This window comes from Lathyrus oleraceus, chromosome 5 (genome assembly GCF_024323335.1).
Source record: "Lathyrus oleraceus cultivar Zhongwan6 chromosome 5, CAAS_Psat_ZW6_1.0, whole genome shotgun sequence".
Taxonomy (NCBI): Eukaryota; Viridiplantae; Streptophyta; class Magnoliopsida; order Fabales; family Fabaceae; genus Lathyrus; species Lathyrus oleraceus.
Genome location: NC_066583.1, coordinates 515,753,184 through 515,767,292, shown reverse-complemented (window position 1 = coordinate 515,767,292; position 14,109 = coordinate 515,753,184). Strand labels below are relative to the sequence as shown.

General features: G+C 34.8%; 1 protein-coding gene across 1 annotated transcript; it reads left to right on the top strand.

Moving 5' to 3' along the window:
- Positions 1-1,706: 1,706 nt before the first annotated feature.
- Positions 1,707-13,500, top strand: LOC127085969 (serrate RNA effector molecule). The gene is made up of 12 exons (XM_051026573.1): positions 1,707-2,176; positions 4,082-4,206; positions 5,833-5,884; positions 10,319-10,393; positions 10,503-10,577; positions 10,710-10,757; positions 10,876-10,944; positions 11,052-11,849; positions 11,943-11,988; positions 12,213-12,457; positions 12,547-12,726; positions 13,205-13,500. Exons 1-12 carry the CDS (start codon positions 1,827-1,829, stop codon positions 13,263-13,265), a joined length of 2,124 nt encoding a protein of 707 aa, XP_050882530.1. The 5' UTR covers positions 1,707-1,826; the 3' UTR covers positions 13,266-13,500.
- Positions 13,501-14,109: the final 609 nt, after the last annotated feature.

Below are 14,109 nucleotides of genomic sequence, written 5' to 3'. Positions count from 1 at the left end.
AAAAACATACATCTCAGAGATGCTTTTGCTACTTAGTTTTATTTCTTTTTAAGTTATGAATTGGTTGTATATTTAGAATCTTTAGAAGTTAAACGATTATATATCAGTGGATTGTTGTATATGTATGGATTGTTGTATATAAGGCTTGTTGAATGCAATGTGTGAAAAAGGGCTTCAAATTATACAGCTTTGGGTGTACTGCTTCAATATACAGGTTGTCTAAAATAAATAAAAAAATATAGCGCTTTTTAAAAAAAAAAATTTAAATAACCACCCACTTTAGAGGGCGTTTTCCAGTAAAAGCGCCCTCTAAACCCTTAAATGTTTCCACTTTAGAGGGCGCTTTCCAGTAAAAGCGCCCTCTAAACCCTTAAAAGTTTCCACTTTAGAGGGCGCTTTCCAGTAAAAGCGCCCTCTAAACCCTTAAATGTTTCCACTTTAGAGGGCGCTTTCTTTAAAAAGCGCCCTCTAAAGTGGCCCTTAAAGGGCTTAAAGAGCCACTTTAGACAGCGCTTTCACCAGGAAAAAAAGCGTTGTCTTTACCTATGCCAGCGTCAGATTAGAGGGCGCTTTAAAGCGCTGTTATAGGCCAAAAAAAGCGCCCTCTTTTCCCTTATTTGGCGTAGTGGTGTCTAGGTGATACATGTCTCTTTGTCAAATCAGCGACATGCTGTTTCTCATAAGTGGTCAACCTACCAACAAAGAAATGACATTCTAATATATCAAGTAAATCATGATTATGAACCCCATATTTTACATCAATCTTTCAACCAGACCCATCTTTCGTCGGAGTCAACCTGATTTTAAATGGGCACACACATTTTTTGGACGCACTTTGGGTTTCACTATCAGTATCCTTGTATTTTCCATCTTTATCGCAATCAAATATTAATTTGTTGCTTCTCCCTCTCTTGCCTGTTTCAGTATCTGAAACGAGTGATAATAATAGTTATTTTATTATCGATTATAACCTCTTTAATCCACCTGATCACCTATTCTCATGTACCAAATCTTTGAGTAGTTAAAAAAACATCAGAAGTATCTACGCATATTTAGGGAAGAATTTGCATACCTACACAATAAAAATAAATCAAAACTGAACTGGAACTCTTCAAGTAAGTCTTTCAGAACACGTTATGCATTAAACAAAATGTCTTTCACGAAGTCTTCCGACTTGGAAAAAAAATATACTGAAAATCTTTTCCAATGAATTTCAGTACGGGGTGAATAGTGCAATTTTCAAAAATCTCAATTGAATAATTAAAATTGAAATGGTAAATTGATGTATTTTAAAAAAAATTGTAGATGTATTAGGATAACTGCGAATGAAAAGTAAATTTCTTTTTATACCTAGGAAACATTGTATTATAAAAACATATTTACCTTTATAACATTTTATTCTTTTTCATTAAAATTATTTAAATAACTTTTCTATTTTGGCTCATTTTTAAATAGTTTTATACCAGCTTATTGATAAATAAAAATAGTTTTATACCTTTAGAACATTGTATTGTAAAAACATATCTAACTTCTACCATACTTCAAATTCACAATTTTTAAAATTGTTTTTGACTCATTTGTAAATGATTGTTATACCTTTAGAACACTGTATTGTAAAAACATACTTTAACATTTACAGTGGTGCAAATTTACTCCCGTATCCCGTAGCTACGATGAAGATGCCGTAGCGAGAGAAGTAAAAAACACACTCATTTCGTGAACATAACGCATAAAACCCAAACCCCACACACATCGTAACCGAATCCATTTCTTCACCATTCTCTCTGTTCTTAGGGTTTTCTTCTTTCTTCCAATTCTCCATTTCCATGGCCGAGGTAATTAACTTACCTCCTGAATCTCACGACCGATCTCCCACCACTGCTGCTCCTCCTCCTCAACCTCCTCCTCAATCTCCTCCAGCTGACGATGATCTCCCACCTCCACCTCTCCCTCGTCGGAGAGACTTTCGTGACGACAGGGATTTCGATCGCCGTCCCTTCCGCGGTGGAAGAGGTGGCCGAGGTGGTTACTTCAACCGTGACAGAGATTTCAAGCGCCGTCGCAGTCCTAGCCCTAATTTCCGTGACCGCCGCTATTCTCCTCCTCAGCAGTCTCGACGTTCACCTCCGCCTTTTAAGAGATCGAGAAGGGGTAGTCCGCATAGACCCAACGACAGGTGATTTAATGATGCATAAATCGTTTAATAATTGCGTTGCGGTTTTTATGAGTAATTGAGAATATTTAATCTAGGGTTAGGTCTTATTTATATGAACTTCAGATTAGGGAAACTCGTTTCAATTTGGAATTTTGGACCTGAATTGTTAGATTGAGTAGTGATTTATTTATGGTTCTTCATTTTAAAAAACAAATCTGGTAAGCTTAGAAGTATTTATGGAGAAGTTAAATTAGGGAGCTTTTTAAACATGAAAAGCTATTGTGATGCAAATCTGGTTGTTTTCGTAAGATTCGTTGTATTTTTCTCATCGGGAGATTTAACTAATGTAGCTCATAGTTCATTGGAAGTTTTTCATTTTCTTTTTGGGCCATCTTGTGCGCGCTACTCTCAGAATCACTGCTCTGATGTTTTGACGGTTTTCTATTGTTTTTTATCTCAAAAGGAATTTTTGAAGCAGGGGAAATTAATCATATATGACAGAATGATAATTTTAATGAAAAAGAGAGAACATATTCTTGTAGTGGTGAAAATTTTATCGACATTCATTAGGGTTACAACATCTATAGCTAAACCATAATATATCATATCTCTATCCAGCACATAAATTCCTAGATCTTTCTTAGTAGTTTATGTTCTTTAATATCTCCATTGCGGAGTAGTATATGTTCTCACTTTCAAGGAAATTTCTTTGACATTTGGGATATGACTGGGCTTTTGGCATCTATTTGGCACTCGAGGATTTGCTGAAGGGATTTTACTAGTCATGCCAAAGGATTGAGAAGCTTTGTTCCATTGATTATTTATTTTTCTTCGTTGTTTTCTGTTTGTTTAGGAGGGTTCCCTGCCTGCCTGCCTTCCCCTTTTTTGTCAAAGAAATTTCCACTTGAATTTATTCTTAATTTAACTTAAAAATGTTGATTTTGCAAGTTGCCGTCAATGTCAAAGTGGTTTGTCATCGTAGAGTTCAAAAATCTCCATAGACATTTATTTTGAATGAGTGTGTGTTTGTATTGTGGTTATGGGTTACTATTAACAGAGGAAAAAATGTAAACTACTATTGTCTTCGGCTTTATGTGATTGACGATCCGTTATTTGTACCGGTAACTTACTAGAATCCAGAAGGAAGAACATTACATTGCTACTTGTGTTTTCTTTATTTATTCTTCTGCTTTCCATTGATAATAGTTATCCTATATTTGTTCCCTTTACTGATTTGCAATCTATTTCAAGTTTTGTTTAGATTACATATAAATCTCATTTAGATAATCATGCTTTTCCAATTATGTTTGTAAAGAAATAATAAAGTCTTAACTTTTGAAGGATATTGGATTTATTAGGTTTGTGTTTTTTTGTCAAGCTTCAATTCATGTCATTGAAGTTTCAAAGTCAATTTTGTTTATATTCTACGGTTGTGTTTGACATGGTTAAATGAAATTGAGCGCCTATGAACTCTTCTGGTTTCTAATGTCTTACAAAATTACACCATTTGTAATTGACTTCTTCTTGATGTTTAACGGTTATACTTATATGTTCAGAGTCATCAGTAATGTTTTGTTCATTTGAAAGATTTCATTCTTGTAAAATGATTTCATTTGTATGAAGATGTTTTACACATGTCAATCAATTATAGTTGTCTGATCAATAAAAAGTTAAAAATGTTAACTTTATTCATAACTACTTATAAGTCATCCATTTGATTGTTGGCTTGTTTTCACTATAAATTTTTTTACACCGACAGTTTATACCAATTAAACTCATGTGAAAATATATTTAGATTATAGAGCATGCAATTCTTTTCTGTATTATTTGTTTATTTTCATCCATGTTACCCTTCCACCATGTTACTCTATGCATTAGACACTATGCTTTTCTCTCTTTAATTGCTTTGCTATGTGAGCAAAACAGATTTGGCTATGATCACTTTGGTGGCTATGAAAGGGGAGTGGGTGGAAGGGCTGGTTATGCAGATGATAGACCTGTTGGCAGGTTTCCACATCGATCTGGAGGGGGGTTTCAAAACGGAATTTCTGGTACGTTAATAATTGAAGCTTGCAAATAATGATCAAATCTTGTTTTTCTTAAAACATATAAATGAAATTTAAATTTAGCTTTAATTCTTGTCTTTTTCTTTTGATTGAACTTATTAAACTCAACTAATCCCATTATTGAATATTGATATGTATATTTATAACAGCATAGTTTCTTTTATTGCATTTTTGTGGCATGGTTTTGGTGTTGCATTTGTTATTTACTAATGAGTGTTAAAAATTAAAATGGTGTTATTGCTCAGGGCAAACTTTTGTACTTGTTTGAATGATCTATAATTTTTATATTGTTTAAAATATTTAGAAACTGAGCATAAAATGTTCGGGCCTTTGGAGAAATTATTCAATTTACAATCAAATTTTGTTCTGCCCCACTGTATGTTCTATTATAGGGAGGCTAATAATTTACCGCAAACACATAGAACATAATAATAAGTGCCGCAAGGTCTAGTCTCAATTCAGATGAAATATGGCCTAAACACATGTTTCTAAGCGGGGAAATCCTCCTCTTACAAGCCAGTTTTGTAAGGTTGAGTAAGACTCAACCCAAATTTTAAGATGGTACCAGAGCCTAATTCTATATATGTTGGGCCATCTGCTATCACGTTTCCGCTATCGGGTCACCCACCATTTGTATCCATACACCAAACCGTAAAGTGCTGGGTGTGTAAAAAAGTCTCACATCGGATGAAATATGGCTTGGACATGCTTATAAGTAGGGGTAATCCTCACTTTAGAAGCCGGTTTTGTAAAGTTGGGTTAGGTTCTGCCCAAATTATAAGAGACTGTTCTTTCGGTACTAGTAGCAAGTCAACTGACATGATAAGTCCGGTCGTGCCAAACATACTGTCTAAAAGATTTTTTTCTTTATCACATATGAGTATCATAATCTTATAGTTTAGAATGTATTTTATCATGGTCTTTAGTCTATTTATTGCTTTTTGGGGGCCGGATGCCGGAGGTTGTAATTTGAGATTGATGACTATGCTCCGAGTCATTTGAGGTCTTATATGCATCATGTTTTATAAATTGCTCATGTATTAAAAAGTTACTTCAGATGCTGCATAGAAAATGTTTAGAATCCATTAGCATATCTTTATAAATTATGAATTACTCAATCTCTTTTGTTTTCTTTTTCCTTTATTGAATTTATTGCTTTACTTTTTTCTTGTATGGAAGTCAAATTGTTACCAATCTTGTCATTCAAAACTGAGCATTGAATTTAGTTTTCGCACTGTAATTTTGTGGCATCAATGACACGCATGCTGCTTTTCAGCTGTCATAAAGACTGCTTGTTTGCTTTTTATTGGTCTGACAGGGTATTCTTTCTGTCACGTCCCCTTCCTGCATTCTTAAACCAATTCAGTTTTTTTCTTCTCTCCCCAACTCCTTGATGGAGGGTGTGTGCGTATGTGCCCCCCTGGCTGGTGTTTGGTGTTTATATTTCAAGTTAACTGTTATCTCTTTCTAAATCTCATTTTCAATTAATTGGGAATGGTTTGTAGCAAAGTAATTCTCACTACGAGCTATCAAGTTTGCCTATCTTTTCTTTCAGGGTGAAGTAAATTTATCGTTGAAATGTTCTTAATGTTATGGGTATGTCTTTTGCAGATCTAGATGCCGCTCGCGGTTATGCAGATGGGCCAAGTGGAGGTGCTCGAAGGTCAGTTTTGTACTTGCTAATTAAAATTACGAATAATGTGTATTACCTGCATGTATCATGTATTTCTTGAGAAACAAACAACAAATCTCATCGATGGGAAGGTTGTTGACAAAATAAATATGGCAAACATGGCAATAGACTAAGAGTGCCGGATCTGAAACACGGGATCTAGAGGTTTATGCTATTAAGGAGTTTTCAAATAATCTTGGATGCAAATGTTCTAATATCTTAAATGGGTGGCTACATTTTAAGATTCACCTTGTTATAGTGATTATACAAGGTCAGTACCTCAGACTGTATTAAGTGCTACTATTTCTCTAGCCACTTGGAGATGAGATTATGGGAGTTCTTGGAGGAGCTTAACACGAGCTTAACATGTGTGTGTGCCCACGCGCGTGTGTGATGTCAGCACCCCAATTCTCCTTTAGACATAAATGTGTATTTGTAATTCAGATCCAAACAAATGCAGTGTGAGTGTGAGGAACAAAGTGCTGGAAAATATCAGAGGACAGTTGTTGTCTAAGAACACTAAGGGTCTTTTATAGTGTTATACAAGGTCAGTACCAGAATCTATTAAGTTTTACTATTTCTTGAGCCACTTGGATATGAGATTATGGGTGTTCTTGGAGGAGCTTAACTTGTGCGTGTGATGTCAACACCCCAATTCTCCTTTGGTCATAAATGGGTATTTGTAATTCAGATCCAAACTAATGCAGTGAGAGTGTGAGGACAAAGTGCTGGAAAATATCAGAGGACAGTTGTTGTCTAAGAACACTAAGGGTCTGTTTGAGAGAAGTGGTAAAGAGCGCAAAGACTCCCCATTTTTGTCAATTTGCCACTTTTTTCAAACAGTCCCAGAGTATTCTTTGGTAGCTGGGGCTTTATCACTTTATCTGTGTGCTTTGAGAAAGAATGGTTTCAGGCTTTAAGTAGAAGATTTTTCTTCTGTTTTTCACAATGAAGTTATAAACAAAACCATATTTGGATATAAGTAATCAGTCCAGAGGAGATACTTATGAAAATAACAAGTTTAATGAAAACAATCTAATTTGAATAGTTTTTTGTTACGTTCGTACATATGACCTTCTGGATTTACCTAGTGAGGGCAGTCCTTGTGAATCAACATTGAAATGTTAAATTAAGTAGCCATAAGAAAAGATAATGCATTCATGAACAAATATTATGTACACGAGAAATGTTTTAAAATTGACTAGATTATCTTCATTGATTATATCTTCTCTTAGTGTTCTTCTCTTCATATTTATTATCGAACCTCCATTTCATAAATTTTTTAGGTTATTCTAGTTAAGTTCACCTTTAGAATACCTTTACACACTAATGCACAACATTGTATCCGGTTCTCCTACGCTGAGTGTTGATAGCAACAACAACCAAGCCTTATCCCACTAAGTGGGGTTGGCTTCATGGATCTACTTCCACCTAATGTTTTATTCAAGACCGTGCTTCTCTCCAAATCATTAATCTTTAGATCTTAATAATTTCTCTTATAATTTGTCTAGGTCTTCCTCTACATTTAGCTCTTTGACTTGTCTTCATCCGATCTATTCTCTTTACCAAAGATTCTACAAGTCTTCTTTCTACATGTTCAAACTATTTAAGTTTATTTTCTACCATCTTTTCTACTATAGGTGCTATCCCAACACTTTTTAATATTGTCATTTTTCTATTATACCTTTAAGTATTTATTATATTCTGTTCTTTCTATTCTTTAAATTTATCTTTTCCATATCATTAATGAAGGACAATTTTGTAAAATTCTTCCCAATTTATATTTTTCTTATAATAATGATTATTTTTTTTAATACGTGTGAAAAGTAAAAAATAGGCTAAATAGTACTCCATTTTTTTATTATAAGTTGTTTTAGACTTTTCACATGTATTAAGAAATGCAATTATTATTGTATGCCAAATATAAATTGTGAAGAGTTTTACAAAATTGTCCTTCATTAATGGTATGTGGAAGATAAATTTGCATAATTAAAAAAAGAGAGGATATTAAATATCTAAGGCTATAATAGGAAAAATATCATTAATGATTTATTGGTTTTTGAAAAATGACTTATATTGTGGTATAATTTTTTTTCCAAAGTGACTTTTAATAAAAAACAGAGGGAGTATATAAGAGGCCATGTTGTCTATTTAAAAAAATAGGTAAAATGAATTATTTGAAAATTGTAATGTGAAAACATGTTTTTAAATAGGCTTTCAAGGCATACCCGACTTTTAAAAAGGTCAGGTCATGCCAAAAGAAGAAGCCTATAATAGGCCAAAGGCCAAAATCAATCCTTAAAAATTTATCGTAGACCAGACTCAGGCCTTAACTTGTCCTATTCCCACCCTAGCATTCTCATTTAGGTTTTCTCTTTAATTATTTATGTTTCGGTGAATTTGTTAGAGTTCTGGGCCATAATTAGCCAGCAAGAAAGAAAAATCAGTGTTGATGATTAAGAATATTATGTTATAGATTAATGGTCATACAAGACAAGATATGATTAATACTGAAATCAGTTTGAGTGGAAGTCCATATAGTTCTCATCCTATTGTAAAAAAAAAGGTGGAGTATTGTCTTAGGTGATTTGGGAATATATGGAGTAGACCTGTAAAAGATAGAGGGAGACCAAAGAAACACGTAGTCCTAACCAGTTATAAAGATATAAAGTTAAATGGTCTACTTTTCGTATGGTCCTTAAATATTATGATATCATTTGCTCCATGTAGTCTAGCCCACTTAATGGATAAATGCTTTAGTTGTTGTTTTTTTTGGGCTCATGGTCATTGTCTAATTCTTTGGAGGAATTTAGATTGTTTGAAAGACAAGGATTTATTTTTTGCTTGAACTTTTAAGGAAGAATTTCTGCAGAAATGTTCTTTATCATTTCTTCATTAAGGAAATTGAATTGTATGAAAGGTTTTGATTCCACCCGAGCAAAGTTCTTCATTTCTTACTAGCTTGTGAAATGCATAAGAGTTTTGGTTCATCCAGATTACGGTTCTTTTGTCTTGTCTACTAGTCTGCTTTTGATGCCTGGTTCCTCCATACTTAAACTTTTGTTAAATATCTCGAGTGTGTGGTAGCCTGATAGGGACCAGGGTATTGAATCCATTGGCTGAATGCCATGCATACCCAAGAAGGTTTAAAAAAAATGCCAAAGCCGGGGATGTGAGTCATGCAGTCACACATGCTGAATAAAAAGAAAACGGGCTATCAGTGTGTTTAAACATGCTGAATAAAAAGAAAACGGGTTATCAGTGTGTTCACCGCTTTTGTCTTTTATATTACTTCCACTATCTCATAAAAAGAGTCCTATTTGAGCAATGCATTAGAGTTTTAGTTCATCCAGATTACGGTTCTTTTGTCTTGTCTACTAGTCTGCTTTTGATGCCTGGTTCCTCCATACTTAAACTTTTGTTAAATATCTCGAGTGTGTGGTAGCCTGATAGGGACTTTTGTTAAATATCTCGAGTGTGTGGTAGCCTGATAGGGACCAGGGTTTTGAATCCATTGGCTGAATGCCATGCATACCCAAGAAGGTTTAAAAGAAGATGCCAAAGCTGGGGATGTGAGTCATGCAGTCACACATGCTGAATAAAAAGAAAACGGGCTATCAGTGTGTTTACACATGCTGAATAAAAAGAAAACGGGTTATCATTGTGTTCACCGCTTTTGTTTTTTATATTACTTCCACTATCTCATAAAAAGAGTCCTATTTGAGCAATGCGCGGTTGTTAAGAAAATGATTAGATGTGTTGGATTTAATGATAAAATTAATACATTACTCTCTCCGTTTTACAATGAGTGATCCAATTGACCATTTCACATAGATTAAAAAAAATAAATAAATGAAAGAGAGAGAATGATATTTTTACTAAAGTGCTCTTGTCAAATATTGGGAATGATGAAAGTGATATTAATTAAAGGGTAGAATTGAAAAAAGTGTATTGGAAATTGAAATGGGTCATTCATTTTGGGACACTCTTTTATTCCAAATGAGTCATTCATTATGGGACGACGGAGGGAGTATCATTTATTAGAATACCCTTATTAAATGTAGTTAATAGAGTAGTTGATTAAAACGAGAGTTAATAAATAGAGGTATAGTATAGTAGTGGAAAAATAATAATAAATGCTACATTGGTATTGTAAAGAGACAATTATTTTGAGACAAAAAAATGCAAATGAGACACTTTTTATGAGACAAAGGGAGTAGTAAATAGAAAATTGCATTTATTATTTACAATATCTCCTTTTTATTCCCTTGAAGGGTAGTTATGGAAGTTTCTCTGAAGTGTTTATTATGTCATGATATTGTTGATTTGTGGTTATGTTGGTTGCTTTTATTTTACTCTATTGAACCTACAATGTGATGTTTTGGGGTAAGTCTATTCACTTGAAGAGCTTGTGAATTATTTCAGAGAGGGATTAATGTCCTATAAGCAATTCATTCAGGAGCTTGAGGATGATATACTGCCATCTGAAGCAGAGCGTAGGTAAGTTTAAAAAAACATCCTTTTGCATTTGTCTAAGCTCTTAGTACTAAAGAATTTCTGTTTGTTTATTGATTATTGATGAATCATGTGTATAATCCATTATTTTTAGATACCAAGAGTACAAATCAGAGTATATTACTACCCAAAAACGAGCTTATTTCAATGCTCACAAAGATGAGGAGTGGTATGCGTTTTTTTCCCACTGCTTTCAATTTACTCTTGAAATATTCTTTTTTGTAAAGTATAAATTTGCATCTTGTTCCTCGTTGAAGCAATCTTGTGTTCATTCCTTTATTTGATTTAAACTTTGATGTAGGTTGAAAGATAAATATCATCCTACAAATTTACTTCCAGTTATTGAAAGGTGAGTTTATTCGGAACTTGCAGTTTATTGAAGAGCTGAACACAGCTTCCTCTTTGACTAATATTTTGATTAAAGATATCTAATTATATTGAACCTTATCTGTCACATATTCTTTTAGGAGGAATGAAAATGCTCGGCGCCTGGCAAAGGATTTTTTGCTTGATTTGCAAAGTGGAACACTGGACATGTATGTTTTTATCTTCTCTCACTGAGTCTGTTTCATCATGCTCTTCCTCCTCGCGTTTATTAAAATTCATTGAATGATGATAGTACTTGAACTACTGATTTATGCAGAAATCCAGGTTTAAACTCTGTGTCCACTAGATCAGAGCAGGCCAGTGAGCCAAATTCAGAGGAGGAAACAGATGCCAGTGGCAAACGAAGAAGACATGGTAGGGGATCTAATAAGGATAATGATTTCTCTGCTGCTCCAAAAGCTCACCCAGTCAGTTCTGAACCTAGAAGGATACAAGCAGAGATTCAACAGGTTCAGGCTGTTGTTCGGAAGCTTGACAAGGAAAAAGGGATTGAAGATAATATTTTATGCACCAGTGATCATAGCAAAAATGGTGATAAGGCTCACAGTGGATCTGTGGGTCCTGTAATAATTATCCGTGGCCTAACATCTATTAAGGGCTTAGAAGGTGTTGAGCTGCTGGACACACTGATAACATACCTTTGGCGGATTCATGGTGTAGATTATTACGGAATGCTTGAGACTAACGATGCCAAGGGCTTTAGGCATGTGAGACCAGAAGGAGCAAGGCATGAAGAAACAGGTAAACTGGGGTCAGAATGGGAGAAAAAGCTTGATTCATTTTGGCAGAGAAGGTTGGAAGGCCAGGATCCCTTGGAAGTAAGGACTGCAAAGGAGAAGATAGATGCTGCAGCAGCTGACATGTTGGATCCATATGTTAGAAAGATTAGGGATGAAAAGTATGGATGGAAATATGGATGTGGAGCCAAGGGTTGCACAAAGCTTTTTCATGCGGTTGAGTTTGTGTACAAACATCTCAAGCTAAAACATCCAGAGCTTGTGTTGGAGCTAACTTCAAAATTGCGTGAAGATCTTTATTTTCAAAATTACATGAAGTAAGTATTAATTGAGTTTTTATTTTATTTTATTGGTTAGTCTTGCAAATTATAGTGGAAATATTACACATATTGACCTTACCCTTATTGTAGTGATCCTGATGCTCCTGGTGGAACCCCTGTCATGCAGCAATCTCAGGTAGAATGGCAATTTTATGCACCATACAATTTTTATCTTGAAAAATATCACAAATGGTAATTCTGGACTCGCTAAAACCATCTTTATGATTGCATGTGGTTTGCACACATCTTGTGCAATTAGCCATTTTTTAAATTGAATTTTCCCTCAATATTTCTGCATAAAGTCATTATGGTTTGATTCTCAAATGGCCATTGTCCATTTTCTTCCTTTCCTCTGTCTAGAAGGACAAGCCTTTAAAGCGCAGATTACTGGATGGCCGTTTGAAAGATGATCGTGGGAATCAGCGAGACCAGGATAGGAGTGACCGAACAAATGGAGATAGACCCGACAGTTCTCCATCCCGTGAAAGGCGGTTGGGAGGCCGTGATGAAACTATGTTTGATGCATATGGAGGGCCTGCTGTACCTCAATTCTCCTCAGATATGCACCCTCCTCCTTCAGTTTTGATGCCTGTACCTGGTGCCGGGTTGGTTGCTCTTTCCCTCCTCTTGAATTCTATCCAATTTATAGCTTTATTGTGAATTGTTGGTGCTTATATAATTTACATCTATTCAGGCCTCTGGGACCCTTCGTTCCTGCGCCACCAGAAGTTGCAATGCAGATGTTTAGGGATCAAGGACCATCTTCATTTGATACCTCAGGGATGACTATGCGTTCTGGTCCTCAAATAGGGGGACAGACCTCTATGATTGCTGTTCCTCCAGCCTTTAGACCTGATCCTCGACGGATGCGAAGGTAATTATTCTGCTGGACCTCATATGCGATCTTTAGACATATGCCTTTTTTCCTGATCCAATTTGATTGACATTTCGAGTGTTCTCTGGTAGAATTGCCTTTGCTTTTAGAATTGTTCTGACTTGAGAGATGAAACCTCTAGCTTTTGGCTAAATGGTTTTTACACAAATTTATTTTGAACTTACTTTTACTTATTCAGTTATAAATGACTTAATATTCAGCTTACATTAAACCAAAATCAAATTTATAAAACCAATTCATAAAATATCACCACCACGAAATCAAATGCTAATTTATGTGGCTGGGTGTTAGGAATGAAACCCTATTTTGGATTATTAAAATACCGTCTGTTAGGAGTATTTCTACCCTGGAAATGAAGACGAAGGCATATGTCTTCAGTACTCAAGTTATTCATCCATTATTGAACTGAGTTGTTTGTTGTCTGTGAATGCTTAACTCATTTCCTAACGGTATGCAGTTATCAAGATTTGGATGCCCCTGAAGAAGAAGTTACTGTTATTGATTATCGGAGCTTGTAAGTTTCATTGGGTTGGCGCATTGATACTCTGTCAAAGCAGGCAGTGTAGTTGTGTAATAATGGGGTTAGATCTGGTTTCTGTTGTGCCATAGATGTTGTAACATTTATAGATTTCTTGAGCAAAATGCTACCTGGCTGGTTTTCTTATATTTTTTTAAGACAATTGCATTTAAACTGAGATATTTATAGAGATCAATCAAAACTATCTTTGGTGGATAATAAACTGTTTCAGACAATATCTTGGGCTCAAATCAGGTACGGTTCTATTTTTAAAATAACATAAGTTTTAAACTTGTTCGAGTTAGTGTTCTCAAATTATTTGCTCACCATACTTTTGTAATTTTTTTGTTATAGCCATATCTTTTATCTACCTTTACACTTTTACCATCTTTTTCCGTTGCAACAAACATTACACAGCAGTTGGATTTTCCTGCCATAATGTTTTCTTTGATATCAAAGAATTTCTAATAATTCATATAGTTATTGTTGTCCATGATTAATGTGAATTTGGAAAGTTTGATTTGAAATCTCTAAGTTCACAATATGCTATTTTTTTGGGTTTGTCTGTTGAGATAAATAAATATTTTATAAAAATATTGTAGTTGTTGTAGAGAGGGGCACCATCAGTCCCCCACCACTACGAGGGGCTCTTTTCGGCATGCCACCTAAGGACATCCAACCACCTTTTAAAGGCTTGATAGCGTAAAATGAGAAAAATCCCCGCAGTAGGGGAAATATCCATACCTTCAAACACCATCTCGAAGGTCCTAATAAAACTCCAACTATTAGGAAGTAACTGAGAAGGCGCAACATTGAAGACGTTTTTGGAACTTTTGCGACAAAAA